General features: G+C 42.8%; 3 protein-coding genes across 3 annotated transcripts; 1 reads left to right on the top strand and 2 right to left on the bottom strand.

Moving 5' to 3' along the window:
• Positions 1–284: 284 nt before the first annotated feature.
• LOC143001628 (occludin) lies at positions 285–13,515 on the top strand. The gene is made up of 10 exons (XM_076151333.1): positions 285–564; positions 5,320–5,931; positions 6,361–6,552; positions 6,752–6,919; positions 9,664–9,824; positions 10,604–10,819; positions 11,314–11,485; positions 11,655–11,696; positions 12,100–12,701; positions 12,735–13,515. Exons 2-9 carry the CDS (start codon positions 5,344–5,346, stop codon positions 12,199–12,201), a joined length of 1,641 nt encoding a protein of 546 aa, XP_076007448.1. The 5' UTR covers positions 285–564; positions 5,320–5,343; the 3' UTR covers positions 12,202–12,701; positions 12,735–13,515.
• Positions 13,516–14,633: 1,118 nt separating this feature from the next.
• Positions 14,634–19,424, bottom strand: LOC143001572 (solute carrier family 2, facilitated glucose transporter member 9-like). The gene is made up of 12 exons (XM_076151221.1): positions 19,344–19,424; positions 18,957–19,052; positions 18,015–18,175; positions 17,526–17,650; positions 17,203–17,348; positions 16,998–17,130; positions 16,472–16,653; positions 16,163–16,273; positions 15,469–15,570; positions 15,290–15,365; positions 14,910–15,037; positions 14,634–14,819 (listed from the first exon to the last, which is right to left on the bottom strand). The coding sequence occupies exons 1-12, from the start codon at positions 19,422–19,424 to the stop codon at positions 14,634–14,636; spliced, it is 1,527 nt and encodes a 508-aa protein (XP_076007336.1).
• A 2,090-nt stretch (positions 19,425–21,514) lies between these two features.
• Positions 21,515–26,510, bottom strand: LOC143001571 (solute carrier family 2, facilitated glucose transporter member 9-like). Its single transcript, XM_076151220.1, has 12 exons — positions 26,430–26,510; positions 26,043–26,138; positions 25,105–25,265; positions 24,807–24,931; positions 24,484–24,629; positions 24,179–24,311; positions 23,353–23,534; positions 23,044–23,154; positions 22,350–22,451; positions 22,171–22,246; positions 21,791–21,918; positions 21,515–21,700 (listed from the first exon to the last, which is right to left on the bottom strand). The coding sequence occupies exons 1-12, from the start codon at positions 26,508–26,510 to the stop codon at positions 21,515–21,517; spliced, it is 1,527 nt and encodes a 508-aa protein (XP_076007335.1).
• Between the last annotated feature and the right edge of the window lie 1,059 nt (positions 26,511–27,569).

The raw sequence follows: 27,569 nt of genomic DNA, 5'->3' as shown, positions 1-27,569 counted from the left end.
ATTTAATAATTTTCTCATTGTCTTTTTCTTTCTTACCTCACCTAATTTTGAAACACTTCCTGTTCCTGCACGCTCTAAACTTTATTTAAGAGAATCTTCATAAAAAAAAATAGTTTAAACTAGTTTTTGAAAAAAAATACCTTAAATTAAAACTAAAAACCAAATAATTAACGCTTAACTGGAGATAGTTCGCCCTCTGGTGGTTGAATATAGTTGTGCTGGGATGTTGTGAGGACGTGCGTAGTGAAGCACTTGTTCTGCGTGTATGTGTGTGTGAGAGTGTGTAAGTGTGTGTGAGAGGGAGGGAGAGTGTGTATGTGTATGTGTGTGTGTGTGAGCGTTTCTGCCCGGGACAGGAGCAGCCAGAGAGGTCGCAGCTTCCAAAGTCGGCGTGAAAGCAGCTTCTTCACTTCAACTTCACCGCAGAAATAACTCTAAATTCTTAAACTGAGACTCATTTTGCACTTTTTGACTCATTTTCACAAACTTCCAGAGGAATTCAGCGGAGTCGCGACGGTAAAAGCGGACCAAGTTTCCATTTTTTTCCTCTCTGGAATCCTTCAGGTAAGAGACTTTCATCGGCGGTATAAAGACGTTTGAGTCGAAGAGTTTGATAGAAAAGATAGAAACGTTGCTTTTGTTTTCACGTCGCTGAAGTTGTTAAGTCGTTGCTTGAGCAGCAATAATGTCGGTTTATGTCTAACTTCACCAGGTGGAAAACTCATTGTACTCACTTAACATTACTGAGTAACTTGTGTCGAGGTGAATAGTTCAAAAATGTGAAGAGAAAACAAGGCAAACACGGTTTTTGTCCACACGAATGGATTATAAATTATGTTGTGATGGAGTTGAGGCTTGAAATTCACATTAGCGTCAAGGAAAAAATGGATATAACGTTTCTCCAAACACCTGCAGTCAGTCACGAAGGAGTTTTATGTCTTTGAACAGTAGAAAGTTCTGACAAGTTGCATGTGAATTAACCTGTAATATGGTCACAAATAAATCACAGGTGTTCACAGGTGGAGTACTGGAAAATACTAGCTATTGTGTAGGCTGAATCCTGATAGGAGCCTCAGACAATTACCACCAATCACCACCAGGGGCATGCTACCTCACCTGTCAATCACGTCTGAAGGAGGAGGATGAGGTAGTCGATCAAATGTTCAACAACTTCACACCGTCTACAATCTTACAGACTGAATGTAGTAACAGAGCTTGAAAGTGCTTTTTTATTACAGCAGGTTCTTGTTCTTTTTTTCTCAAAACATGAAACAAAATGACATCTGGGGGCCCTCAGGGGACCTCCTTGGGTGCTGGGTTGTTTGTGCGTTCACACTTTTAGAACCCCTGACTTCAAGTGATGGCTCTATAATCCTCCCACGCTGCTGCTTAGGCCGCTTAAGATACGGCAGCTTTTTATCCCACATGTGAGTGCCTTCATCTATGAGCTAATGTCTTTTATCTGCAAGTAAATAAAATGATTTAATGTCTCAGGAGACCTTTCAGTGGGACGAGGTCTTTATTTTTTGCCCGCTGCTTTGGCTGCGGCTCCCCCAGCCTACGTCGGCCCTGTGAGACGTGAAGTGTTTTTGACAGATGAGAGACATGTGACTGTAAGGCTGAATTCCATTCTGAGCAGCAGATGATAGAGGCTCTGTTGTGGTGCAGATCAGGCTGTGAGTGGTGGGCGTCTGACCTGACCCGACTATGGCCACACAGCTTTCAGGCCAGAGAATCACATCTGTGCTAGCTCTCAGAAAAACAACAAACACTGGCCTTCACAGCACCACAAACACAACTACTACTTACTACTACTACTACTACCGTTACTACTACTACTTGTTCCAAGGTCCGAACTAACGTAGAGTCTTACGAGTTAGCTAGTGACATGTCAACACGAATCCACCTCTGTGTTTATTTTCAAGATTCAGAGTCAGGAAACTTTATTGTATATTGACAATCATCTTGGATGTTGCGCAATATACAGTATATATAACTTCAACACAGCACCTATATGACAGACTTCATTGTTCATTGTTTCACCGTTTGTTTCAAATGTTTGAATGTAGGAGTTCCGGTAAATGTGTGTTTTTTGGCCAGTGTGACTCTATTACGGCGTCCTGATGTTTCATAACTTGAGAGGCGTGAACAGGCGTGTGACTGATCCTCTGCTTTCCTTTGGACGGCCTTGACGTGGTGGTGGTGGTGTGTTGTTTATTTTTCTGGCTTGGTTAATGATTCAGGAGAGCTTTGATTTAGTATTGACAGACATGAAGTTCAACCAGGATGTGATATTGACAGTTTTGACATGTGATTTCCACACAGCTGTTAAAATGTCCCTCCTGACAAGGAAGCCTCTGAGTTTCCTCAGCAGGAACAGGCGTTGTTGGACCTTCCTGTTGAGTGTTGGGGAAAAAGACAAGAGGCTGTCAGGTACTAGAAGGTCCCCACCTGCAGAGGGGGTGGGGGGGATCAGATGTTCACCTCCCCCCACAAAAACAGCTCCTTGGTCCTGGAGATCTTAAACTCGAAGGACCTATCCTCCATCTAGGATGTCACAGCATGTCTACTTGCTTGCCGTTTGCAGGAAGTTCTCGTCCCTCTGCTTTTTCAATCTTGTTTTATTGTTTGTGTTATGTTTTTGGATTTAAAACCATTAACCGCCACATGCAGAGGCCAGTCCTGCAGAGAATCCTTTACCAGAGGTTCAATGTCGGGCTGAACTGTAATACAAGAGGGTGTGTAAGTCTACTCTCTTGTATTAAAAGCAGGAGAAAAATCCAGAAATGAAACCCTTGTGTGTGAGCGTGAGAAGCCCAGATGTCTGCTCACAGACTCCAGGAGGGTGAGACAGGTGTCCTCACCCCCCCCGCCCCGTTGTCCCTTGTAGTAAACTGGAGCGGCTCAAGTCAGATAGCCACCAAAGTAGAGAGATGGTCACACAGCACAGATGTGAGTGGCACCAGTCTGAAGTCGTTCATCTCCTGACACTACACTTCAGTGGTGGACTCCTCCCACACCTGCTGGAATAGAGTGATGACATTGTTCCCGACCGGGCCAGGTGTGGATTTGTGCGGCACATTAGGACTTCCCCCCCCTTGTCAGCCACTGTGATTGGTGGACATGTGGGGAAGGTGAGGCTCCAGTTATTCTGGCTCATGGTCTGGGGTCCCTGCCATGCCTCTCTCGCATTGGCCAGCGGTGAATTCTTCCTCCATTTTGTTCTTTTTGTAGCGTTTGTACAGTTTGCTCCTCTCCACTCTGTGTCTGGCTCCCTGTAAAAACGCCTTTCCCTCCTTGTTGTTCAAGCAGTTTCAGCTGCCTGGTGAACCAAAGGCTTGTCGTCAGGATACAGCTTGATGTTTTTTGTTATTCATCATTTACCTGATCAATAGACATTTAAATGATTGTCTTGAATCTTCTATCCAGTTAAAATGCTGCACACAGCTGTTTCTGTGTGAGTACCTAACTTTGATAGTCGGGCCTCAGTACAGCCTGGTGATGAACAATGGATGGATACCTAACACCGCCATGCAGGCACCACCTGTCCTCCCGTCTCTCCGCCTCTCTTCCCCTGTCTCACTCCACTCTGGAGGAAGACAGAGGAGCCCTTGTTTGATCCTTTCTGGACAGTGCCCCAATTTTTTTTCTCCCCCCGTGACTCCATGGTAACACTGTTCTCGCGACAAGCAGCCTGACTTTTGCCCCTCGTGCTCCAAAAACAAAGGCGAGAAGTTATCAAGAGAGGGAGAGACAGGGGGGGAGGGGCCAGGGACAAGGGGACTGTTGAGGAGGGGGTGAAGGATATATAGGAATGAAGGGAAGGTGTCTAGGATGGAGGCTCTGAGGCGAGACCCCTTTTGCAGTGCGTGCCAGAGCCTCGTAAAGAGAGGAGAGTTATTACCTCAGGCTGGAGGCTGGGGGCAGTGCCAGGGGTTGTCTCTCTCTCTCTCTGTCTGTCTGTGTGTCTGTCATTAGGGGCCCCTGCATGGCTGGGAGTCCCTGCCATGTCCTAACTCACAACCACCGGCAACGTGTCTGTACAGCAGCAAGACTGTAGACAGAGAGAAAATGGATGAAAATTTCAATTTATCCGTGATGACTTTGGCACATAATTGAAATGTAACGGCTGCTGGAAGCCACAGGGTCCTTTACACTTGATCCCCTGTTAATAGTCTGCACGTTCAATCGTTCCTTCTGTGGTCCTTATCTGTTGGTTGGTTAAGGATTAGCAGGATTGTTAGCAGGATTACTCAAAAGGTCCTGAACCAGGTTTGAGGAAACGTGATGGAAGTGCGGGGCAAACGGGGGAGCTGGGACTGATTCGGTGCCAATACTGAGCCAGAACTACGCACGCACGTATCTGCAGGATGATAATGGAATTGTTTCTCGCAATCAAAAAGATTAGAGTCTCCTTCAAGTCGTTTCTCTTCTTGTGCGGTTTAAAACACTGTGTCCACTGTATAGAACAGCTCCTGTGCCAAACCTCTTCAAATCTCGCTCCTTAAGAAACTTTGCCCTGTTGTTCTCATGCCTGGTCACCCACATGTTTAGGCAGCCCCCCCCCCCGCTCCCTGTGGGCCCACTGTGTAGCGGAAGATGAATGGCCATTGTTGAGCCATTTACATTGTGGCTTTGCATATCTTTGTCACATTTGTAGCGAAAAGAAAACAACATTTTTGGCTGTAGGACGGGAAATGTGAAATGTTCAAAGCCCGGCCAGACAGTACGGGGGCTGGACAGTACGGGGGCTGGACAGTACGGGGGCTGGACAGTACGGGGGCTGGACAGTACGGGGGCTGGACAGTACGGGGGCTGGACAGAAACTCCAACAGCCTGCCGGGCAGCAACAGCAGCAGAAAGGGAAGTATTGTTGTTTGGCTGCGCTCTCCTTCCTGGTACCGACGTCTCTACACTCCTTTCTAACTTTGCTGCCTCAGAGAACTCAAAGCTGAGGTCAAACCTGCCAAATAGGCCAGGTGTGATTTATGATTGGATACGTTTGTGTCGTCTGATCCATGTAACCTAATTGAGTCAACCTGACACATATAGGAGACGTGTACCTGTCCCCTCATAAATCTCTGCCTCTCTCAGAGATAGTAAAACATTTACACCACCCGTTTGTTACTAAGGCTTGGTACCTCAGGCGGTCACACCTCACTTTCCTGTATCTGTCCACACAGCGTTACTCATATCAGTGCTGCCTGCTGAGAAACACTCTTCAGCAGCTTTTCCTTGATTTGTGCTCTCACACGTCGCCCTCAGATCTCGTTTTCTGCGACTGAACTCTTTGTTTGTTTGCCCATCTTTAATTTCCAGCTGTTCAGCGTCAGTGAGTGGAAGATGGACAAGCAACGCTACGACAGCCCGCCCGTCTACAGCCCCCCCTACAGCCCGCCGTCCAACAATGGCTTCGGCCCGCCGGGCAGCTTCCAGGCGCCGCAGAGCGAGTACGACCCGTACCCGCCACCCCCGGGCTCGTACTACATGGAGGACAGGCCGCAGCACTTCTACAAATGGCTGTCTCCTCCAGGCATCGTCAAGGCCATGATGGCTGTGGTCATCGTGCTGTGTTTGGGGATATTCGCCTGCGTGGCCTCCACTCTCATGTGGGACTATCAATACGGAGTGGGGATGGGAATGGGCTACGGTTCCGGGATTGGATACGGAAGCGGAGGAATGGGCTACGGCTCAGGATACGGCGGATACGGAGGCTACGGAGGCTCCTACGGCGGGGGATACGGCAGCTACGGAGGCGGCTCCTACATTTCACCTTACTCGGCGAAAAACGCCATGATTGCCATGGCAGCCATCAACTTCATAGGAGCGCTGGCATTCTGCATCGCAACCTTCTCTAAATCTGCCACCGTCCGCACCAGAAAGTTCTACCTGGGGCTGATGATAGGCAGCATCCTCATGGCCATCCTGCAGGTAACACTCACACACACTGTCAAGTCTTTAGCTGTTATGTTCTTACACTTTGCTGTTGTTTATGAGTCTCCAACCAACCATTTATTCAGACAAACAGATTTTCTTGCAGTGGAAGAAGAAGAAGATGAAATGTTGTGTAAATCACAGACTGAAGCTCCAGCTGCCCTCACATGAGCACACCTCTTATCTCTACTGATAGGAGTCATGTGATTCCCTGTTGTCATGTTTCTTATCTTGTTAGAAGTAACCCAAAGATATTTTTGCATCTTTGTACCATGACTTCTGTGGATTAAAAGATTATAGATGTCCTATTCAGATGTCTACAATCTATCATTTGATACAAGTATGGCATGAACTCAATTCTGTCTCTCTCTCTCCCTCGCCCTCTCTCTCTCTCTCTCTCCCCCTCTCTCCCTCTCTCCTCCTCAGGGCATCATCACCATCGTGTACGTCGTGGGGGTGAACCCTATGGCCCAGGGCACCTCAGGCATGATGTACAACCCCATGCTGATGATGTGCCAGAACCTCTACCAGACCAGCTACTCTCAGATGGGAGGAGTGGGCGGCTTCCCCATGTACAACCAGTACCTCTACCATTACTGCTTTGTGGACCCACAGGAGGTTTGTAATGTGTGTGTGTGTGTGTGTGTTCCCTGAAGGAGATGATCCAGGTCATGATCAAATGAGTTACTGTCTTATTTTGGTTATTTGTTTCATCTGGGACACGTTTAGAGATATTCCTCTGATGATATCAAAGCTTATCTCTTTGAAAACCAGCCCAAATTTCCCCCCCCTTTGCCCGTGTTCTCTCTTCCTCCAGGGCGTAGCCATGGTGTGCGGATTCCTGGTTGTCGTTGCCTTGGGCGTTGCCGCGTTCTTCGCACACAAAACACGAGGAAAAATTTGGCGCTACGGGAAGCCAAACATCTACTGGGAGCAGCCTCCCACCGGGGCGAAGACCTCAGAGGGCAGAGACGTGGAAGAATGGGTAAGACACCAGAGAAGTGAAGAAGGTTTAACAGCTGTGAGGGCCGCTCCCGCTACCGCTCCTGCTTGAGGAATGGCATCTGGACCTGTCTCACTCCCAACAGTGTTTACATGCCTGAAGAAATCATTTCTCAATCCCATAATCTAGGTCTGTGATTCCAGCCTTAGGTGAGGATAAGATGAAGGGAGACCGTTTATAAAGCAGAATGCCAGACTGAAATTGTCTTTAAGGGCCATTTGCATCTCCTACATGCGTTACCTTAACAGACTCTCCTCATAATGCGATTACATATGGCGAAATGCGAATGTAACACTATTTCTAAACACACTCTTGTCTTTCCTGGTGGACTTGGAGACGTTGTTGACCTGTTTATTCCACTCAGAGTTGAAAGTCCAACAGGAGTGTCATACAGTATCCAGCTTTATTATTTTACGACATCCACAGCGAAACTGTGTGTGTTTCCTCCGGCTGAGTCACTTTGTTCAGGGTCAGAGCTGATAGCAGTCAGCGGTTGTTTGCTCGCAGTCTACTACCTGGTTTCACTCTGAGTAATCATTAACCGGCGGAGGAGATAGTGAGCAAGCAGGCCAGCGGTTTCTGGAGAGCTCAACAACAACACACACACACCTGCGGGCAACCTGCGGTCTAGGTTTATGATTGATCTGACCTGCTGCAATTCAAATGAGGCCTGGTTATAGGACGACGACGACGACGAGCCGTAACAGCGAACACAAAGGGTCTGAGCTCAGTTATAGGAGGTTAGTCGGTGCCATGAGAATTATTTACAGATTTCAAAGGAGGACTCTGCTAATCAAATTTATTGTGCAGCATGTGAAACCAACTGCACAAAGCATTTATGAGTGTTCAGAGGAACGTCATGACGGTGCAGAAAACTGAAGTGCTCAAAAGCCAACAAAGCCACTCTGAGAGGGAATTCAACCCGCCACAACCTCTGGGAGTTGCGATAGTTCTCAAACTTGCAGCCTTCATCTCCTACATTTGCTCCACACGCTGCTTACGTAGTGTTGTGAGTCTGTGTTTGTGTTGCACTGATCGCTATAGACTCCGAAAGAAGCACCAAAACAAGCATGTTGTTATATTGACTTATATGGAGGTGTTTGTTTGTTTTGATGGAGTGGTCAGATGATGACATCATGCACACAGAGTTGCTTTGCGTGGAGTGAGAACGAGACGAACCCGAGCCCAGAGTGAATCCTATGACTAGTGCTTGTGTCTAATGATGGAGTCGGGCTGGTTGAGGTCATGGCTCAGACAGTAATAACAGTAATGAAGTGAAAGCTGCTGCTGTATGGAGACATTTCACAAAACCTATTGATCAAGCATCCAAACATTGTGTTGTCAGAGACAGAGCGGTCAAACTGCGGCCATGGTTTCTGACACTCTGATGAGCTGAAGCTGTGGTGTGTGATGTGTCTGTGTGTGTGTGTCTGTGTGTCTGTGTATCCGTCTGTATCGCTGTGCCGGATCTCTTTGATGACCTCACACACTGACCTCATTCAGCCCAGCTCGGGAGGCTCGCATTGTGTCCGCCGCATGAGGTCACAGGGTCGGCTGCTGGCTGGGCTGGAGGTGCTGAGGGCGCCCGCACAGATGGAGAGTGACTGCATCTTTGGCTTACACACAAACACAACACACACACGGGGGATGAATGATTGGAATAAGAGTGTAAAGAGTAACAAATCAATAATGGATCATCTTTTAAGCATATTCCTCCTTTAAACTAGACTGAGATCTGAGTCTCCGACAGCTGTTCCACATTCTTCCTCTGCTTGTGTTTGGGATTAGGCTGTTGTTTGGCTCTTCTTCATCTCTGTGAGGGCTCAGGACTAATAGGAATTTGCATGCGCACCCCGGCCGCACCATCATTTACAATTCAAACTATTATCTATCATCGCCCTTCTGATCCTAAGTTGCGAGCTTGAACCCTTCCCGACTCTCTGCTGCGTCCTGTCCTCTCCTGTCCTGTCCTGTCCCGGCCCGTACGGCGGACACAGAGTGATATATCGTCTCCTCCCGCTGTGGAAAAATGCGTGACCCCCTCTTCATTGTAGAGGAAAGACCCTCCATCCACACAGGAAGGATTGGATACACAGATTAAGGCGTTTGCTATTGTGCAAAAGGGAAAGAAAGGAGGAGCGCATCCGTCGCAGGTGGACACAGAGACACACAAGACGAGGCAAGGTGAAAGCTGAGCCCTTATATTTTCTGTTTTTATTATCCCATCTGTCATCTCCACAGCACCTACGTGTGTAAACAGCTCTGGGTTTGTCTCGGTCACTCTGTTGTGGCTCTGCTGAGATGGATTGTGTGTCATCATATCACATCATACTCATACGCCGGTTTAAATATTAGAGAATATAAGTAAATACAGTGAAGGAGGTGTTTGCTCTCTGTGGTTTTGGTTGACTTGGGCGTAGTGTTGTGTTTATTTAAGCGCTGGTCTTTATTCATTATTAGCCAAGCACATAAACCGCATTTCATTGAGGAACTGGACTGTGCCGACCTATTACAGGCTCCACTGCTCACCCAGACCTCCAGCACTAACTCTCCTCCTCAACTCAGGCATTCTTCCCTGTCTTTTAAAGAGAATACAAGTGAAGAGGATGAATACCATTGCGTTTTCTTTCCCAGGATGCCAGGCAGAGAAGCGCATTGTACGTCCAGGCATCGTTTGTTTGTGTTTTACTGACTCTGTCCCTCCTGTTTCCTGGCCTGGCCCGTAGGTGAACAATGTGGAGGAAAGCCGCAGTACTCAAGAGGCTCCGACCCTGCTGGTGTCCGAGAAGGGAGCCGGGCTGCTCAACGCCTCGGCCAACAGTGTCATCTCCTACTCGCCCGTCAAGCTGGACAGCAGCCCTCTGAACGGGGACGCCTACAACGACGAGTAAGTGACACACAGCCAACCCTCAGATTCCCTTTAGCTGAGTTTAAGTAGAGCTAATAGCAGCAGAAAGTTAAAAACCTCAAAGTAGGCTGACTGATAAAACTCCTATCTAATCAGTGGCGTGAACGACCCGGGCACGGAAAGAGGCGTGTGACCTTTGAGTGCTCGTTGGATTAGATTCATTTCTCTCCCTCGTTGTTTTCTGATAGATTGGAGGAAATGAGAGGTGGAGAATGAGTTAAGTAGGCCCTTTATTTTGGTTTCCTATAGCTACAACAGCTCGGTCAGTCACAGCGCACTCAGAATGACCCCGGTGCCGATCGAGGCCGAATAACATGAATGAATGAACGAATGTGACACATTAACTGCAGTTGTAGCTTTTGAAACAGTGGGAAGTCGTGTGGGCTGTTGTTTTTGCAGATTCCCTCTCTGCCAGAAAGCGAAACGAGCTTTCATAAGCGGAAGAATTTCAGCCTGAAGACCTTTAACTTGTAATATCTGCCCCCCCTGTGCTCCAGATTCCTCTACAAAGCCCCACATGTGTCTCCTCCTCTTGTTATTAAGGAGCTAAACCTGCTTCCTGGTGATTGATGCAGCTGTAATGTGAGATTGTAGGTTGATAGCCAGGAATTTGGGAGTAAACAATAGTTAAGTTGAGTCATATTCTTCTTTTAAATCAGTCCTAATTATAACAATTTTACAGACAAAACCAGGAGGTCACACAGCAGCATTGTTGCAGTATTGAATCCGGTCTCTTCTTGTGTCTTCCCTCACCGCAGGTACTCGGAGAGACTCACCAGGCCCTCTGAGGTGTACTCGCACGGAGGAGGAACCAGCTCCACCCCCTCCGAAGAGACGGGCGGGGGACGCAAGCCCTCGGCCCACAGGGGCAAGAGACGCAGACGCAACCCGGACATGGACGAGTCTCAGTATGAGACCGAATACACCACAGGAGGAGAGACGGGCAATGAGCTCGATGCAGAGGAGTTGGAGGGGTGAGACTGAAGCCTAAAGCTGGGCGTCTCTCGGTTAGAAACGTTCAAGCACAGAACCACCGACGGGTTCAGCTTCAGAGACTCATAGGCTGGCTCTGATGTTGTGCCTGCTGGTGGACGCTGTGGCCTGTGTGTGCCCCTCTGTGCAGGCCAGCAGCTAATCCTCTGAGGCATTCTGTTCCACATGCGTCTGTGCTCGGCTATAATGAGAGAATTGGGCCAAAGGTTTGAAACGTGGGAGTTATTGTAGCTCACGAGAAAGCAGTTGTGTTTATCTGATCCACACAGGTTCCCGTGAGAGGAACTTCTTGACTCGTACAAATTGTTCCTTTGCAAGTGGCTGAGTGGCGACCCTGATGTAATGTGGTTCTGAAGCGAAGGCCTTGATATTTGCAGGAACTCGCTTCCAGTTCCACACAGTCACTGTGGAACATCCCGGGAGCTGCTCTCCTCCAACTCTCATCACTTTTGTCTCTTTGTCTCTCCCGCTCCAGTTTGTACCCGGACATAACATCTGACCCTCAGCGTCAATCCTACAAGAAAGAGTTTGATTCCGACCTCAGAGAATATAAGCGCCTCTGTGCCGAAATGGACGACATTAACGACCACATGAACAAACTCAGCCGCCAGCTGGACACACTGGACGACACCTCAGCCAAATACCAGGTCAGACAATAACCAAATGAAGAACATCTGAGCCCAAGATGTTATTATCTCACTTACTTCACTCTTAAAACGTGATTGTGAAATGGAAAGTTGACAATAGAGAGATCGTTTCAGCCTGAAGTTGTTGTTTGAGGCTTTAACAGGAGTTTCCATTGTTGTGCTTCCCCAGACTGTGGCAGAAGAATACAATCAGCTGAAGGACCTGAAGCAGGTGAGACATCGCTGACCTCACGTCTCATAAGTGTGATGTCATTTTTGCATTTGCATTCAATATGGCCATGGATCCTGAAGGCTGCAATGCTTCTGTGTTATGACTTTGCATGATAAATATTCTCAGTTAAAAGTCTGTCTAATCGGCCTTGGTGGAGGTTTGAGCTCCGAGTGGCCTCCTGTTTTTCACAGTGTGTATAATCAGTGGAGGCCTGACCTGATTTCTAGCATGTAATGGCTAATCCTCTCTCTCTCTCTCTCTCTCTCTCTCTCTGGCTCACTCTCTCCCTCTCCCTCTCTCTCTCACTCACTCACTCACTCACTCACTCACTCACTCACTCACTCACACTCTCACTCTCACTCTCTCCCTCTCTCCCTCACTCTCTCTCTCTCTCTCTCTGTAGACGTCAGACTACCAGGCAAAGAAGCAGGATTGCCGCAGGCTGAGGCACAAACTGTTCCACCTCAAGCGCATGGTCAAGGACTACGATAAGTACCACTCATAAGGAGGCGACGCCGCTCAGCTCCGCTCCGTGTCTGCACTGCAAACGCTCACAGACAACAACACCCAAATGCCAAGAACACACTCCAAAACTCAACGGGGACTCTGTGCAACACTGAAACCAAAGTTACGAACACACCGCGTGTTAGCAATAATGATTTAAACTTCCCTCTGATCGTTTCAGTTGGCACGAAACGATTGCAGAATTGTTAATGATTCCTTCTTAAACCTTCAGCTGCAGTTGCGTCACACACACTGCCATTTTTCCCTGAACGTGCAGCTGAACGGTGAGGGTGCAGGCTGGCCGGTTTGAGAAAGGCTCTTTGAAAGTGGATGGGGCCTCGCTGACCCGTGATATACCCGTGCTAGTCTCCTGCAGCTTGTGTTTGCTCTGTAAATAGGCAACCTTTCTTTCTTTTCTCTGTGCAGATAAGAGCTGGAACAGTATTGTAGAGAGCGTAGTAATGGCCGCGGACAAATTTTAACCACCGGCACGGAACTTCTGTTGTGCTTTCTTTATCTCTAACGTCAGCAAAGTAACAGCTTTAGACCTGGGCCGTGTGTATGTAAGACTTTCTGACTGATTATCATAGTTACAGCGAGATCAAAAAGGGGGACGTACAGGGTGGATGGCGTATAGAATTATCGTTGCACTGTATATAGTTTTGATGAAACTGCTCACACGTCTTATTTAAAGGAGGACTCCATTGCTTTGCACGCAAAGTTCAAAGCCCTGAATGCACGAAAGCCTTAACGCAGTTGTTTTCGAAACAGTGAACTGCTAGAGTTTGATTTGTAAAATTGGTGGCATTCCCCTTTAAATGCAGGTTAATGGATGCTACCACAGGACCCAGGGGACTTTTTTAAATTTTGTTATCTATACAAGCTCTTTTTTGTTGTTGCATATGTGGTTATTCAAATGCTCTCATGCTTTGCAAATCAGTAGATATAACACTTATTTAAATATTTTTGTTTCATGCAGCCTCAACAAAATGGGAAACGTGTTTGATTTTGATTTTGATTTTTTTTTTTTTTACCAATGAAAATGATCATCTCCCGATATTAATCCATTTCACGTGCACAAGTGTTATGATTTAGAGTAAAATTCTTAAGGAATGCTTTGATTTGTCGTACATTTCTATTTTTTATTAAGAACCTTGTTGTCATTTTGCAACTCCATTTGCGAGCCATTTATTTTTGTATGGATTTATTTTCTTTCATGTTATTGTAAAAAGACACTGTTTTGTAACGGAATACATCCATCAGCTATGATGTCTAAAAAAGGTATTGATATTCAATAAGTAATAAACATCTCTAATTCCCTAAAGAGTTCAGCCCATTTTTCTTAATGTTCTGTCCATGTTTTCCTGTCTGCTTTTTATTGTGCGTTTACCATGAGCGTCCAGCAGGGGGAGCACAAAGACCTTCTTTATACAAATCTCCCAGTACATCCCGCTATTGCTGGAAATGTTTGCCAAATGCTGAAGGAGTGCCTCAAAATTTGAAGTTTGAATGGTTTGGAGAAGTCAGAAGGGCCTGAAAGAGGTTGGAATGTATTTTTGTTAGTTATTTATTTAATTAGGATCCTGGATCCTGGATTTGAGGTGAGTTATGTGTTCGTGTGTTCGGTTTTCTAGGCGGTTGGTCAGTTCACAGGTGTTCCGAATTAGTCTTAATTAGTCTCATTTGTATCTTTTTTTCCATTTTTTTAAATAATCACTTTCTTTGTGTGGTGCTTATATTTTTATATATATGTTCAGGGTCCTGGTGAGTTGTTTCAGGGTGAGTATTGTGTTTTTATGTTCCGTTTCCTTCGTGTATTTTAGATGAATGACAGGTGTTCCCAATGTGCTTTTGATTTGTGTCATTTATTCCTTCTCGGTTGTTTTAATGTCTCTTACTTCTTTCATGCACAGAACAACCTTTATTTTCTAGTGTCTCAAGGCCTTACAATTTCTGATACATACACATTGAACTATTATCTATTGGTAAAGCAATATTTACAAAAGCCAGATATTAAAGCGCAGATAACACATTTTACCATCCGTTATTACTTATTCAGTTTTTTTTGGTTACAAATACCAAGGATAATGAGAAATAGGAAACAGCTGTGCAAGAAACGGAACAGATTATTATTACAATCGTCTTCTTTCATGTATTGTTATCTTAATGTTACCTTTTTAAGGAGAAGGCTGTGAGATCATCAGAGACACTATTTTACAATTGTTTATAGTTGATGCATTGCTAATTACAATTTGATTTGAAAAAAACCTAACTACAAAATCATCATCAGCTCTTCTCCATGTCACAAGTTAAGCAGCATCATGCGCCCAAAAACCACAAGACTGCAATGTGCATTATGACAAGGAGAAGTACATTTGCACATAACATGTCATTGAAAATTAGCTGTTTATTTTACATCTTATGCTGCCCGACTCAGTCAGAGATGGTTTGTTCCTGCTTGTCTGGTTGCACTGTGGAAAGTTTGTTTCTCTTGGCAAAGCTTTGGCTAATCTCCACAAAAGTTTTGTTTTTGGTCTCAGGGAGGACGAAGAACAGATAGACTGCTGCCACAGTACACACCACCACAAACACCAAGAAGACATAGTTCTGTAACGCCTCCTGTAAAACACAAAAGAGTTTATTTATGCCTGTGATCTATGAATCTTGTCAAGATGAACATGTTTGGTAGAAGCACTCAAACACACTTACCTGCATGAAAGGGAAGACGAGGCCTATTATGAACTGGCACAGATAAAACAAACTTCCACAGATGGAGAAGGCTGCAGGTCGGTTGGATTGTTCAAACAGTTCACTGACCAGAACAAATGCAACAGAAGCTGGAAAAGAAATGAATTGTTACAGAGAAAAAGAGATGAAATGTAACACGTTTATGTTTTCATCACACAAACACAAAAACGACAAAAACCTTCTGCCTGTGGCCATTTGTTTAATTCAAGCCCATTCTATGGTATTGTCTTTTCGCTGCTCTCTCACCTTTTTCCTTATTCTTTCCTATCTTAATCTCTCATCCAGTTACTTTGGGGGAAATGTGAGGGAAATGGAAAATGAGGAGATATTTGCAACATTACCTGGACCCAAAATGATGAAAGCCATTGCAGCCAATATACAGGCGAAACTCAGGTAAGGCATCCATGACACCATGTGCTAGAGGAAAAAGAGAGAGAGTGTCATGTTTACCAAGCATGTACATTTAACACCAGTGTTCCTCAGCACACCGATTGAAATTATTGTGCTAGCCTTTCTTTACCTCAATACTGAGGAAGACTGTGAGAAGACCATAGCAGACAATCATGCCAGCCAGGCCAACTATAATCAGAACGCGTCTCCCAACACGCTCAATCAGTACAGCCTGGGAAGACATGAAGTTATTTACAATACAATGGCCTCTTAATGATGTAGTAGTACATAATAACTCTAACAACCCAATAATAGAGTGATAACAGTGCAAACATACAGTAATACAAATGCATATTGAATATGATAGATTCATATGATTGTTAGATATTCTTTCTCTCTGGGGAATCTACAGTATGTCTGCCAAGAGCCTCTTCAGAGGTGAAGATGAGTCTGGAAGATGTGAAGCTAGTGCAGGTCTCACTATCTCTTTTTCTCTGGAAGTTAAGTGATACCATATGTTAGACATATGACACTACTCTGTGATCTTTGTCATTTCCCTGCTTCACATGTCGTGGTTCAGAACTGACCTAGATCTGTCTTAAACCTGATAATGCTACCTCTCAGTCTGTGTGTTGAATTCACTCTAACAAAGGGTAAAAGGAAACAACCCGGTGATAGTTAACAGACCTAACATGCAATAATACTAAGTCATACTGATTATGTGCAAAACATTATTCATATGTTAATTAAAATGCAGGCTTATTAAAAGACTAAAACATTATGCCATAATGCTCTTGGTAGGTCCTGTTATATTGTTTACTCACACTGAAAGCTGAAAAAATGACTTGTACGCCACCGATGCTGAGAGTGATGTAGGAGGCCATGCTCCTTGGGATACCAGCATTAGTTAGGATGACATTGGTGTAGTATAAAACCTGGAAGAACAAGAATTGAGAACAAGTCAGTTATTAGTGAAATATACAAATGTCAAACATCATTGTGCCCAGATGTTAATTTTTGTATTCTAATTTTTTTTGGGCCAAAGGTAAAAAGTGCGAAATTACACATTTTAATAGATCATGTAGAAGATGCAGGGATTAAAATCACATATTCTTGCTCGTGTTATTACTCACAGCTATGACACCAGACAGCTGTACAGAAACCAGCACGACGATGCCAGTGATCAACTGCCAGCGGACAGTCCTGTCCCTCAGTAACTGCAGAACGGAAACAACTTGCAGATTGTTCTGGCGCTCCATTTGGATTTCTTCCACCTCTTTAGTCACATCTTCTTTTCCGAGAAATCTCCTGAGGGCTGAGTCCAGAACAGAACATTTAAAAGATTGAACTCAGCAGAAACAACTTTATTCCAGAATTGTTAAAAATAGTTATCTGTGTCTAGTTTGTTTGAAATCTTTGTGGAAAATTACCAGTATTACAGTAGTACAGTTTAACAAATTAGGCTGGGTTCACTCTTTATTTAACCAATAAGCTGGCCTGTGCCTGCCGCTTGTTCTGTACATGACCTCCGTTTACAGATGTGGTTAAGTGTCGAGGGTACCAAGACTTTTAGCCACATCTGTTTATCCAGGCTTAGCACAGTCAGCTCAGAACGAAGAGCGCAGCAGCACAGGCTGCACCTTGCAAACAGCAATGCACCTCTTTCTGCAGCAGCCTCATCGTTCTTCTCCATCAGCAGGTATCGAGGGCTCTCAGGCATGAAGAACAGCCCACCCAGCTGCACCAATGCAGGTATGGCAATAACTGCAAACAGGAAATTCCACCTGGACTCCTGTAACCACAGACAATGAGGGTCAACAATACAATAGATCAACAAGATTTTCTGTTAACATCTGCCTCTTACCTGTCCAAATATCTCACGGAGACTTAATATCTGCCCAGCAAGCACACCCACGGAAATCATGACACTATTGAAAATAGTAATGGCTCCTCGGATATGTCTGGGTGAACATTCTGCTAGGTACATGTTTCGGGCACTGAGAGAGACACCTGGAATAGACGACACAACATTTTTACCACTTTACTCTGACATGATAACCAACATCCAGGAAAATCTGTTTGTGTGGTGTCTTTGTATGTTGACACCTTGGAGTTTAGGTTTGATAATGTTGCATGCATAACACAATACATTCTTAAGATATGTATATATATATATATATATCTCACCTGCATACATTCCAAATACAAAGCGTCCAATGATGAGCATCTCAAAGGAGCGAGCCTTCTCCGCTGTCGACAGCAACACAGCAGACACCAGTGAAAAGCTGTTATTGACAAGCAAGGTGCCTCTCCTACCATGCAGAAAGACATTCTGTGTTGATGGCAGATTAGACAAGAACGACTGAAAGTAGATTGTAATGTTTCTAGTGAAATGGAACAATCATGACTAATGATCAACCTGCTGTCTTTACATTACATTACGATCATTTGGCAGACGCTATTATCCAAAGCGACTTACATTACATTACCACCCTTCGCAGAGGGGGGAGCACTTGAGGGTTCGGTGCCTTGCTCAGGGGGCACCTCGGCAGGGGCTCGAACCGGCGACTCTCCGGTTCCCAAGCGGAAGCACTACCCACTGAGCCACTGCCTCCCTCTGAAACTTATTTATATAAAATAAACATTTCAAAAGCATATTTTTGTAGTCTTACTCACCTTCCAAGAGCTTTAAGCAGGAATTTGACAAGAATAGATCCAATTAGCCCCCCAATGGACATTATGGAGACGGTTATAGACCACAATAGAGTGACTGTCTCAGTGCTAACTGGTGTCCCATACCTCTCAATCCATGTCCTGTTCATAAAACTCTTTATAAACTGAAGGAGACAGAAATACACAATGTTGACGTGATGTTAAAACATGGAACAAGCAGACAACCATACATACATATACAAAGGCCAGAAATGAATAAAGTACAAATAAAATTACTGTTATTGGCTTTTGCAGGCTGAGAGCAGTGGATAGCTCTAGTGCAGGGGTGTGTGATCTTGAGAGATGTCTTTAAAGTAAAGTAAATGTTCCAAACATGAAACATTCTAATGTGCGGGCGCAGTATCACTGGGCCTTGTAAGTTACTGTTGTTAATGTTTTTGTTATTATGTTGGCATCTTGTTAGTTGTGTGTGCTACGCTATAAGGCAGTAGCATAACTAGTTTTCAAACACAAAGCGTCCAATTATGAGCATCTCAAAGGAGACTTAATATCTCCTGGTTTTGCGCTGCTGTCGAGCTTCTAGGCCCTAGAGGCTCGACAGCAGCGCAAAACCAGTTATGCTAATAACCAGCTTCACATGGTTTAGAGTCTATGCCATGTCAAACTGGTTATGGATTAGGCCGTTCTCCCTGTCAGTCACTCGGCAGCCTTGCTGGCACACTGTCCTTTTTGTTAATAGTTTGAACATTCTTTATTAGTTCATCTTTAAGCACAATGATCTCATTGTCCTTTATTTCTTGTTCCGTTCCCATCAGTTATGTGTTGTCAGGGTTTTCTTTCTGTTTTTTCTTTCTTTCTGTGAGTGACTCCTTGAGCTGGACTGGTTAGCCACCCCTGCTCTAGTGGGGTACAAACACAAAATACATAGCAAATGACTTCACTCACGGGAGCAGGAGCATTGACCACTGACAAATTGTATCCATACAGAAATGCCGAACCAATGCAGGTAAAGAATGCAGTGCTCAGCAGACACGGTGTGATCTATTGATGTGGGACAGATGAATAGTGAATGACAGAAGCAGATACAGAAACCACCATGACAATCTACCTTCAAACCAAATGTTTGATAGCAAAATATCAACATAATAAATTGTATAAGGTGAACCCGTAGCTTGGTTGTAGTCTTACATGTAGACAGCTACAGAAGTGAGGAACAATAATAATCCCCAATGCCTCAGTGGAATACAAAAATAGATAGAAATCTCAAAAATATAATCATGCTCCTTCTTACTCTTAGTGAATTCAGACTGAATGTCTTTGTGCCACACTAACCTTTCTTGGATCCTCTTTGGCGTTGTCTTTACCTTGATTGTTGTCTCCGTCCTTTTGGTTGTTATCCTCTGGCTCACTCATTTTGGTGTCTCTGTATTCTGAAATAGTTTGATACAATAAATGCTGAAAGAAATATATTGTACAGTATATACTGAGTATATACGTATTAGTTTACTATATCATACATTTTTGATGATTAACATGTGGCAGGTGCATTAGCAAAACATCATCAATTTCTCTATTTGTTGTGTGTAGAAGTAAATACATAAATAGTGTCCTACCTTAGTTCTCAGAACCATGTTAGAGCAGTGGTTGTTCAAGTGTTCTATCAGTTCAGCATTCCGTTTATGTACTCATGGCAAGGTGTGACAGACACGTCATCCATCAATGCAGGAAGTATTTTTTAATTTGGTTGCTACAATAGATTTAATTGTAAGTAATTGTACAAACCTTCAGCTTGACAGCAGTTTGGTTTCCTAATCAGAGAGTAGGGCTGGTGGTTCAGATATGGATGAGACCAACACAGACAATAGTTTTGTCTATGAACAATTCATTCTTTTTTGAACAGATTGTTTACAGAAAGAAAAAATGAAAATTCATTGATTCATTTTCTTTCCATCATTCACAATTGCTCATTCATAATTATAATCTGGCTAAAATTACATCATGTGTTGATTCTGCTGCACGTTAATTTCAATATTGCATTAATTAAGTCATTAGAGAAGTTGGTGTCGGCCTTGGTGGAGGTTTGAGCTCCGAGGTGTTTTTCACAGTGTGTATTATCTCTAATTCTTTAAAGAGTTCAGCCCATTTTTTTCTTAATATTCTGTCCATGTTTTCCTGTCTGCTTTTTATGTGCTTTACCATGGCCGTCCAGCAGGGAGAGCACAAAGACCTTCTCATCTAAGTACGTCCCGCTGTGATTGCAATTGCAGAAAATGTTTGCCAAATAATGAAGAATTTTATTTTAATTTTAATTTTAATTTTTTGCAGAGTCCTGTTGAGTTGATTCAGGGTGAGTATTGTGATTGTATGCTTGGTTTCTTTTGTGTATTTTAGATTTTTATTTTTATTTTTCAATCAGTTCTGTCCATGTTTTCCTGTCTGCTTTTTATTGTGCGTTTACCATGAGCGTCCAGCAGGGAGAGCACAAAGACCTTCTTTATACAAATCTCCCAGTACATCCCGCTATTGCTGGAAATGTTTGCCAAATGCTGAAGGAGTGCCTCAAAATTTGAAGTTTGAATGGTTTGAAGAAGTCAGAAGGGCCTGAAAGAGGTTGGAATGTATTTTTGTTAGTTATTTATTTAATTAGGATCCTGGTAAAAATGGATTTGAGGTGAGTTATGTGTTCGTGTGTTCGGTTTTCTAGGCGGTTGGTCAGTTCACAGATGTTCCGAATTAGTCTTAATTAGTCTCATTTGTATCTTTTTTTCCATTTTTTTAAATAATCACTTTCTTTGTGTGGTGCTTATATTTTTATATATATGTTCAGGGTCCTGGTGAGTTGTTTCAGGGTGAGTATTGTGTTTTTATGTTCCGTTTCCTTCGTGTATTTTAGATGAATGACAGGTGTTCCCAATGTGCTTTTGATTTGTGTCATTTATTCCTTCTCGGTTGTTTTAATGTCTCTTTCTTCTTTCATGCACAGAACAACCTTTATTTTCTAGTGTCTCAAGGCCTTACAATTTCTGATACATACACATTGAACTATTATCTATTGGTAAAGCAATATTTACAAAAGCCAGATATTAAAGCGCAGATAACACATTTTACCATCCGTTATTACTTATTCAGTTTTTTTTGGTTACAAATACCAAGGATAATGAGAAATAGGAAACAGCTGTGCAAGAAACGGAACAGATTATTATTACAATCGTCTTCTTTCATGTATTGTTATCTTAATGTTACCTTTTTAAGGAGAAGGCTGTGAGATCATCAGAGACACTATTTTACAATTGTTTATAGTTGATGCATTGCTAATTACAATTTGATTTGAAAAAAACCTAACTACAAAATCATCATCAGCTCTTCTCCATGTCACAAGTTAAGCAGCATCATGCGCCCAAAAACCACAAGACTGCAATGTGCATTATGACAAGGAGAAGTACATTTGCACATAACATGTCATTGAAAATTAGCTGTTTATTTTACATCTTATGCTGCCCGACTCAGTCAGAGATGGTTTGTTCCTGCTTGTCTGGTTGCACTGTGGAAAGTTTGTTTCTCTTGGCAAAGCTTTGGCTAATCTCCACAAAAGTTTTGTTTTTGGTCTCAGGGAGGACGAAGAACAGATAGACTGCTGCCACAGTACACACCACCACAAACACCAAGAAGACATAGTTCTGTAACGCCTCCTGTAAAACACAAAAGAGTTTATTTATGCCTGTGATCTATGAATCTTGTCAAGATGAACATGTTTGGTAGAAGCACTCAAACACACTTACCTGCATGAAAGGGAAGACGAGGCCTATTATGAACTGGCACAGATAAAACAAACTTCCACAGATGGAGAAGGCTGCAGGTCGGTTGGATTGTTCAAACAGTTCACTGACCAGAACAAATGCAACAGAAGCTGGAAAAGAAATGAATTGTTACAGAGAAAAAGAGATGAAATGTAACACGTTTATGTTTTCATCACACAAACACAAAAACGACAAAAACCTTCTGCCTGTGGCCATTTGTTTAATTCAAGCCCATTCTATGGTATTGTCTTTTCGCTGCTCTCTCACCTTTTTCCTTATTCTTTCCTATCTTAATCTCTCATCCAGTTACTTTGGGGGAAATGTGAGGGAAATGGAAAATGAGGAGATATTTGCAACATTACCTGGACCCAAAATGATGAAAGCCATTGCAGCCAATATACAGGCGAAACTCAGGTAAGGCATCCATGACACCATGTGCTAGAGGAAAAAGAGAGAGAGTGTCATGTTTACCAAGCATGTACATTTAACACCAGTGTTCCTCAGCACACCGATTGAAATTATTGTGCTAGCCTTTCTTTACCTCAATACTGAGGAAGACTGTGAGAAGACCATAGCAGACAATCATGCCAGCCAGGCCAACTATAATCAGAACGCGTCTCCCAACACGCTCAATCAGTACAGCCTGGGAAGACATGAAGTTATTTACAATACAATGGCCTCTTAATGATGTAGTAGTACATAATAACTCTAACAACCCAATAATAGAGTGATAACAGTGCAAACATACAGTAATACAAATGCATATTGAATATGATAGATTCATATGATTGTTAGATATTCTTTCTCTCTGGGGAATCTACAGTATGTCTGCCAAGAGCCTCTTCAGAGGTGAAGATGAGTCTGGAAGATGTGAAGCTAGTGCAGGTCTCACTATCTCTTTTTCTCTGGAAGTTAAGTGATACCATATGTTAGACATATGACACTACTCTGTGATCTTTGTCATTTCCCTGCTTCACATGTCGTGGTTCAGAACTGACCTAGATCTGTCTTAAACCTGATAATGCTACCTCTCAGTCTGCGTGTTGAATTCACTCTAACAAAGGGTAAAAGGAAACAACCCGGTGATAGTTAACAGACCTAACATGCAATAATACTAAGTCATACTGATTATGTGCAAAACATTATTCATATGTTAATTAAAATGCAGGCTTATTAAAAGACTAAAACATTATGCCATAATGCTCTTGGTAGGTCCTGTTATATTGTTTACTCACACTGAAAGCTGAAAAAATGACTTGTACGCCACCGATGCTGAGAGTGATGTAGGAGGCCATGCTCCTTGAGATACCAGCATCAGTTAGGATGACATTGGTGTAGTATAAAACCTGGAAGAACAAGAATTGAGAACAAGTCAGTTATTAGTGAAATATACAAATGTCAAACATCATTGTGCCCAGATGTTAATTTTTGTATTCTAATTTTTTTTGGGCCAAAGGTAAAAAGTGCGAAATTACACATTTTAATAGATCATGTAGAAGATGCAGGGATTAAAATCACATATTCTTGCTCGTGTTATTACTCACAGCTATGACACCAGACAGCTGTACAGAAACCAGCACGACGATGCCAGTGATCAACTGCCAGCGGACAGTCCTGTCCCTCAGTAACTGCAGAACGGAAACAACTTGCAGATTGTTCTGGCGCTCCATTTCGATTTCTTCCATCTCTTTAGTCACATCTTCTTTTCCGAGAAATCTCCTGAGGGCTGAGTCCAGAACAGAACATTTAAAAGATTGAACTCAGCAGAAACAACTTTATTCCAGAATTGTTAAAAATAGTTATCTGTGTCTAGTTTGTTTGAAATCTTTGTGGAAAATTACCAGTATTTGTTTTTTAGAAACAGTTCAAGACCTTGACCAAGTAACAAATCAGGCTGGGTCTGCTCTTTATTTAACCGATAATCTGGCGTGTGCCTGCCTCTTGTTCTGAACATGACCTCCATTTACAGACATGGCTAAGTGGCATCCTCAAAAATAAAACCCCCCATTTCTCTGAAATAAGTTGAAACTGACCATTCGTTATTCCATATTTAATAGAAGTTATACTTTGCCTTTAATTTCCAGTGTAAGATATCTTAAATAATTTAACAAATGAATATGGCTGGACTAAATTATTGCAATCCCTGATAACTGATAATAAACAATGGTGTCTTCAACCTTAGAATCAGTCATTCAGCCTCTTTAAATGGAGAAAAGTTCTCCGAGTGCTGTTTTATCTCAGAGACTATTTTGGAATTTAATTTTGAGGGTACCAAGACTTTTAGCCACGTCTGTATATCAAGACTCCAGGCTTAGCACAGTCAACCAAGAGCGCAGCAGCACAGGCTGCACCTTGCAAACAGCAATGCACCTCTTTCTGCAGCAGCCTCATCGTTCTTCTCCATCAGCAGGTATCGAGGGCTCTCAGGCATGAAGAACAGCCCACCCAGCTGCACCAATGCAGGTATGGCAATAGCTGCAAACAGGAAATTCCACCTGGACTCCTGTAACCACAGACAATGAGGGTCAACAATACAATAGATCTATTTCTATAATAGATTTAGAGGTGATGGTGTAATCTTTGGGATTCTAAGAATATTTACGAAGATATTAGTATTTTTTTTTTTTAACTGTGGACAAGATTAATAAGATTTTCTGTTAACATCTGCCTCTTACCTGTCCAAATATCTCACGGAGACTTAATATCTGCCCAGCAAGCACACCCACGGAAATCATGACACTATTGAAAATGGTAATGGCTCCTCGGATATGTCTGGGTGAACATTCTGCTAGGTACATGTTTCGGGCACTGAGAGAGACACCTGGAATAGACGACACAAAATTTTTACCACTTCACTCTGACATGATAACCAACATCCAGGAAAATCTGTTTGTGTGGTGTCTTTGTATGTTGACACCTTGGAGTTTAGGTTTGATAATGTTGCATGCATAACACAATACATTCTTAAGATATGTATATATATATATATATATCTCACCTGCATACATTCCAAACACAAAGCGTCCAATGATGAGCATCTCAAAGGAGCGAGCCTTCTCCGCTGTCGACAGCAACACAGCAGACACCAGTGAAAAGCTGTTATTGACAAGCAAGGTGCCTCTCCTACCATGCAGAAAGACATTCTGTGTTGATGGCAGATTAGACAAGAACGACTGAAAGTAGATTGTAATGTTTCTAGTGAAATGGAACAATCATGACAAATGATCAACCTGATGTCTTAAACTTATTTATATAAAATAAACATTTCAAAAGCATATTTTTGTAGTCTTACTCACCTTCCAAGAGCTTTAAGCAGGAATTTGACAAGAATAGATCCAATTAGCCCCCCAATGGACAATATGGAGACGGTTATAGACCACAATAGAGTGACTGTCTCAGTGCTAACTGGTGTCCCATACCTCTCAATCCATGTCCTGTTTATAAAACTCTTTATAAACTGAAGGAGACAGAAATACACAATGTTGACGTGATGTTAAAACATGGAACAAGCAGACAACCATACATACATATACAAAGGCCAGAAATGAATAAAGTACAAATAAAATTACTGTTATTGGCTTTTGCAGGCTGAGAGCAGTGGATAGCTCTAGTGCAGGGGTGTGTGATCTTGAGAGATGTCTTTAAAGGAAAGTTAATGTTCCAAACATGAAACATTCTAATGTGCGGGCGCAATATCACTGGGCCTTGTAAGTTACTGTTGTTAATGTTTTTGTTATTATGTTGGCATCTTGTTAGTTGTGTGTGCTACGCTATAAGGCAGTAGCATAACTAGTTTTCAAACACAAAGCGTCCAATTATGAGCATCTCAAAGGAGACTTAATATCTCCTGGTTTTGCGCTGCTGTCGAGCTTCTAGGCCCTAGAGGCTCGACAGCAGCGCAAAACCAGTTATGCTAATAACCAGCTTGACATGGTTTAGAGTCTATGCCATGTCAATCTATGGATTAGGCCGTTCTCCCTGTCAGTCACGCGGCAGCCTTGCTGGCACACTGTCCTTTTTGTTAATAGTTTGAACATTCTTTATTAGTTCATCTTTAAGCACAATGATCTCATTGTCCTTTATTTCTTGATCTGTTCCCATCAGTTATGTGTTGTCAGGGTTTTCTTTCTGTTTTTTCTTTCTTTCTGTGAGTGACTCCTTGAGCTGGACTGGTTAGCCACCCCTGCTCTAGTGGGGTACAAACACAAAATACATAGCAAATGACTTCACTCACGGGAGCAGGAGCATTGACCACTGACAAATTGTATCCATACAGAAATGCCGAACCAATGCAGGTAAAGAATGCAGTGCTCAGCAGACACGGTGTGATCTATTGATGTGGGACAGATGAATAGTGAATGACAGAAGCAGATACAGAAACCACCATGACAATCTACCTTCAAACCAAATGTTTGATAGCAAAATATCAACATAATAAATTGTATAAGGTGAACCCGTAGCTTGGTTGTAGTCTTACATGTAGACAGCTACAGAAGTGAGGAACAATAATAATCCCCAATGCCTCAGTGGAATACAAAAATAGATAGAAATCTCAAAAATATAATCATGCTCCTTCTTACTCTTAGTGAATTCAGACTGAATGTCTTTGTGCCACACTAACCTTTCTTGGATCCTCTTTGGCGTTGTCTTTACCTTGATTGTTGTCTCCGTCCTTTTGGTTGTTATCCTCTGGCTCACTCATTTTGGTGTCTCTGTATTCTGAAATAGTTTGATACAATAAATGCTGAAAGAAATATATTGTACAGTATATACTGAGTATATACGTATTAGTTTACTATATCATACATTTTTGATGATTAACATGTGGCAGGTGCATTAGCAAAACATCATCAATTTCTCTATTTGTTGTGTGTAGAAGTAAATACATAAATAGTGTCCTACCTTAGTTCTCAGAACCATGTTAGAGCAGTGGTTGTTCAAGTGTTCTATCAGTTCAGCATTCCGTTTATGTACTCATGGCAAGGTGTGACAGACACGTCATCCATCAATGCAGGAAGTATTTTTTAATTTGGTTGCTACAATAGATTTAATTGTAAGTAATTGTACAAACCTTCAGCTTGACAGCAGTTTGGTTTCCTAATCAGAGAGTAGGGCTGGTGGTTCAGATATGGATGAGACCAACACAGACAATAGTTTTGTCTATGAACAATTCATTCTTTTTTGAACAGATTGTTTACAGAAAGAAAAAATGAAAATTCATTGATTCATTTTCTTTCCATCATTCACAATTGCTCATTCATAATTATAATCTGGCTAAAATTACATCATGTGTTGATTCTGCTGCACGTTAATTTCAATATTGCATTAATTAAGTCATTAGAGAAGTTGGTGTCGGCCTTGGTGGAGGTTTGAGCTCCGAGGTGTTTTTCACAGTGTGTATTATCTCTAATTCTTTAAAGAGTTCAGCCCATTTTTTTCTTAATATTCTGTCCATGTTTTCCTGTCTGCTTTTTATGTGCTTTACCATGGCCGTCCAGCAGGGAGAGCACAAAGACCTTCTCATCTAAGTACGTCCCGCTGTGATTGCAATTGCAGAAAATGTTTGCCAAATAATGAAGAATTTTATTTTAATTTTAATTTTAATTTTTTGCAGAGTCCTGTTGAGTTGATTCAGGGTGAGTATTGTGATTGTATGCTTGGTTTCTTTTGTGTATTTTAGATTTTTATTTTTATTTTTCAATCAGTTCTGTCCATGTTTTCCTGTCTGCTTTTTATTGTGCGTTTACCATGAGCGTCCAGC

Source organism: Genypterus blacodes, unplaced genomic scaffold, assembly GCF_046128005.1.
Source record: "Genypterus blacodes isolate CSIRO-AG114 ecotype Tasmania unplaced genomic scaffold, CSIRO-AGI_Gbla_v1 ptg000054l_1, whole genome shotgun sequence".
Taxonomy (NCBI): domain Eukaryota; kingdom Metazoa; phylum Chordata; class Actinopteri; order Ophidiiformes; family Ophidiidae; genus Genypterus; species Genypterus blacodes.
The sequence above is the reverse complement of the archived record's forward strand: the minus strand, read 5'-3'. Positions and strand labels throughout refer to the sequence as shown.

Coding starts and splice junctions, on each gene's coding strand:
- LOC143001628 (XM_076151333.1), top strand. CDS start 5,344: ATGGACAAGCAACGCTACGACAGCCCGCCCGTCTACAGCCCCCCCTAC. Junction 6,553..6,751: donor GCTTTGTGGACCCACAGGAG/GTTTGTAATGTG, acceptor CTCTTCCTCCAG/GGCGTAGCCATGGTGTGCGG. Junction 11,697..12,099: donor AGCTGAAGGACCTGAAGCAG/GTGAGACATCGC, acceptor CTCTCTCTGTAG/ACGTCAGACTACCAGGCAAA.
- LOC143001571 (XM_076151220.1), bottom strand. CDS start 26,510: ATGAGTGAGCCAGAGGATAACAACCAAAAGGACGGAGACAACAATCAA. Junction 22,247..22,349: donor CAGTCTTCCTCAGTATTGAG/GTAAAGAAAGGC, acceptor TTTTTCCTCTAG/CACATGGTGTCATGGATGCC. Junction 21,919..22,170: donor TTTCATCATTTTGGGTCCAG/GTAATGTTGCAA, acceptor TTTCTTTTCCAG/CTTCTGTTGCATTTGTTCTG.
- LOC143001572 (XM_076151221.1), bottom strand. CDS start 19,424: ATGAGTGAGCCAGAGGATAACAACCAAAAGGACGGAGACAACAATCAA. Junction 17,349..17,525: donor TGTATTTGGAATGTATGCAG/GTGAGATATATA, acceptor CGTCTATTCCAG/GTGTCTCTCTCAGTGCCCGA. Junction 16,654..16,997: donor TGAGGCTGCTGCAGAAAGAG/GTGCATTGCTGT, acceptor TTCTGGACTCAG/CCCTCAGGAGATTTCTCGGA.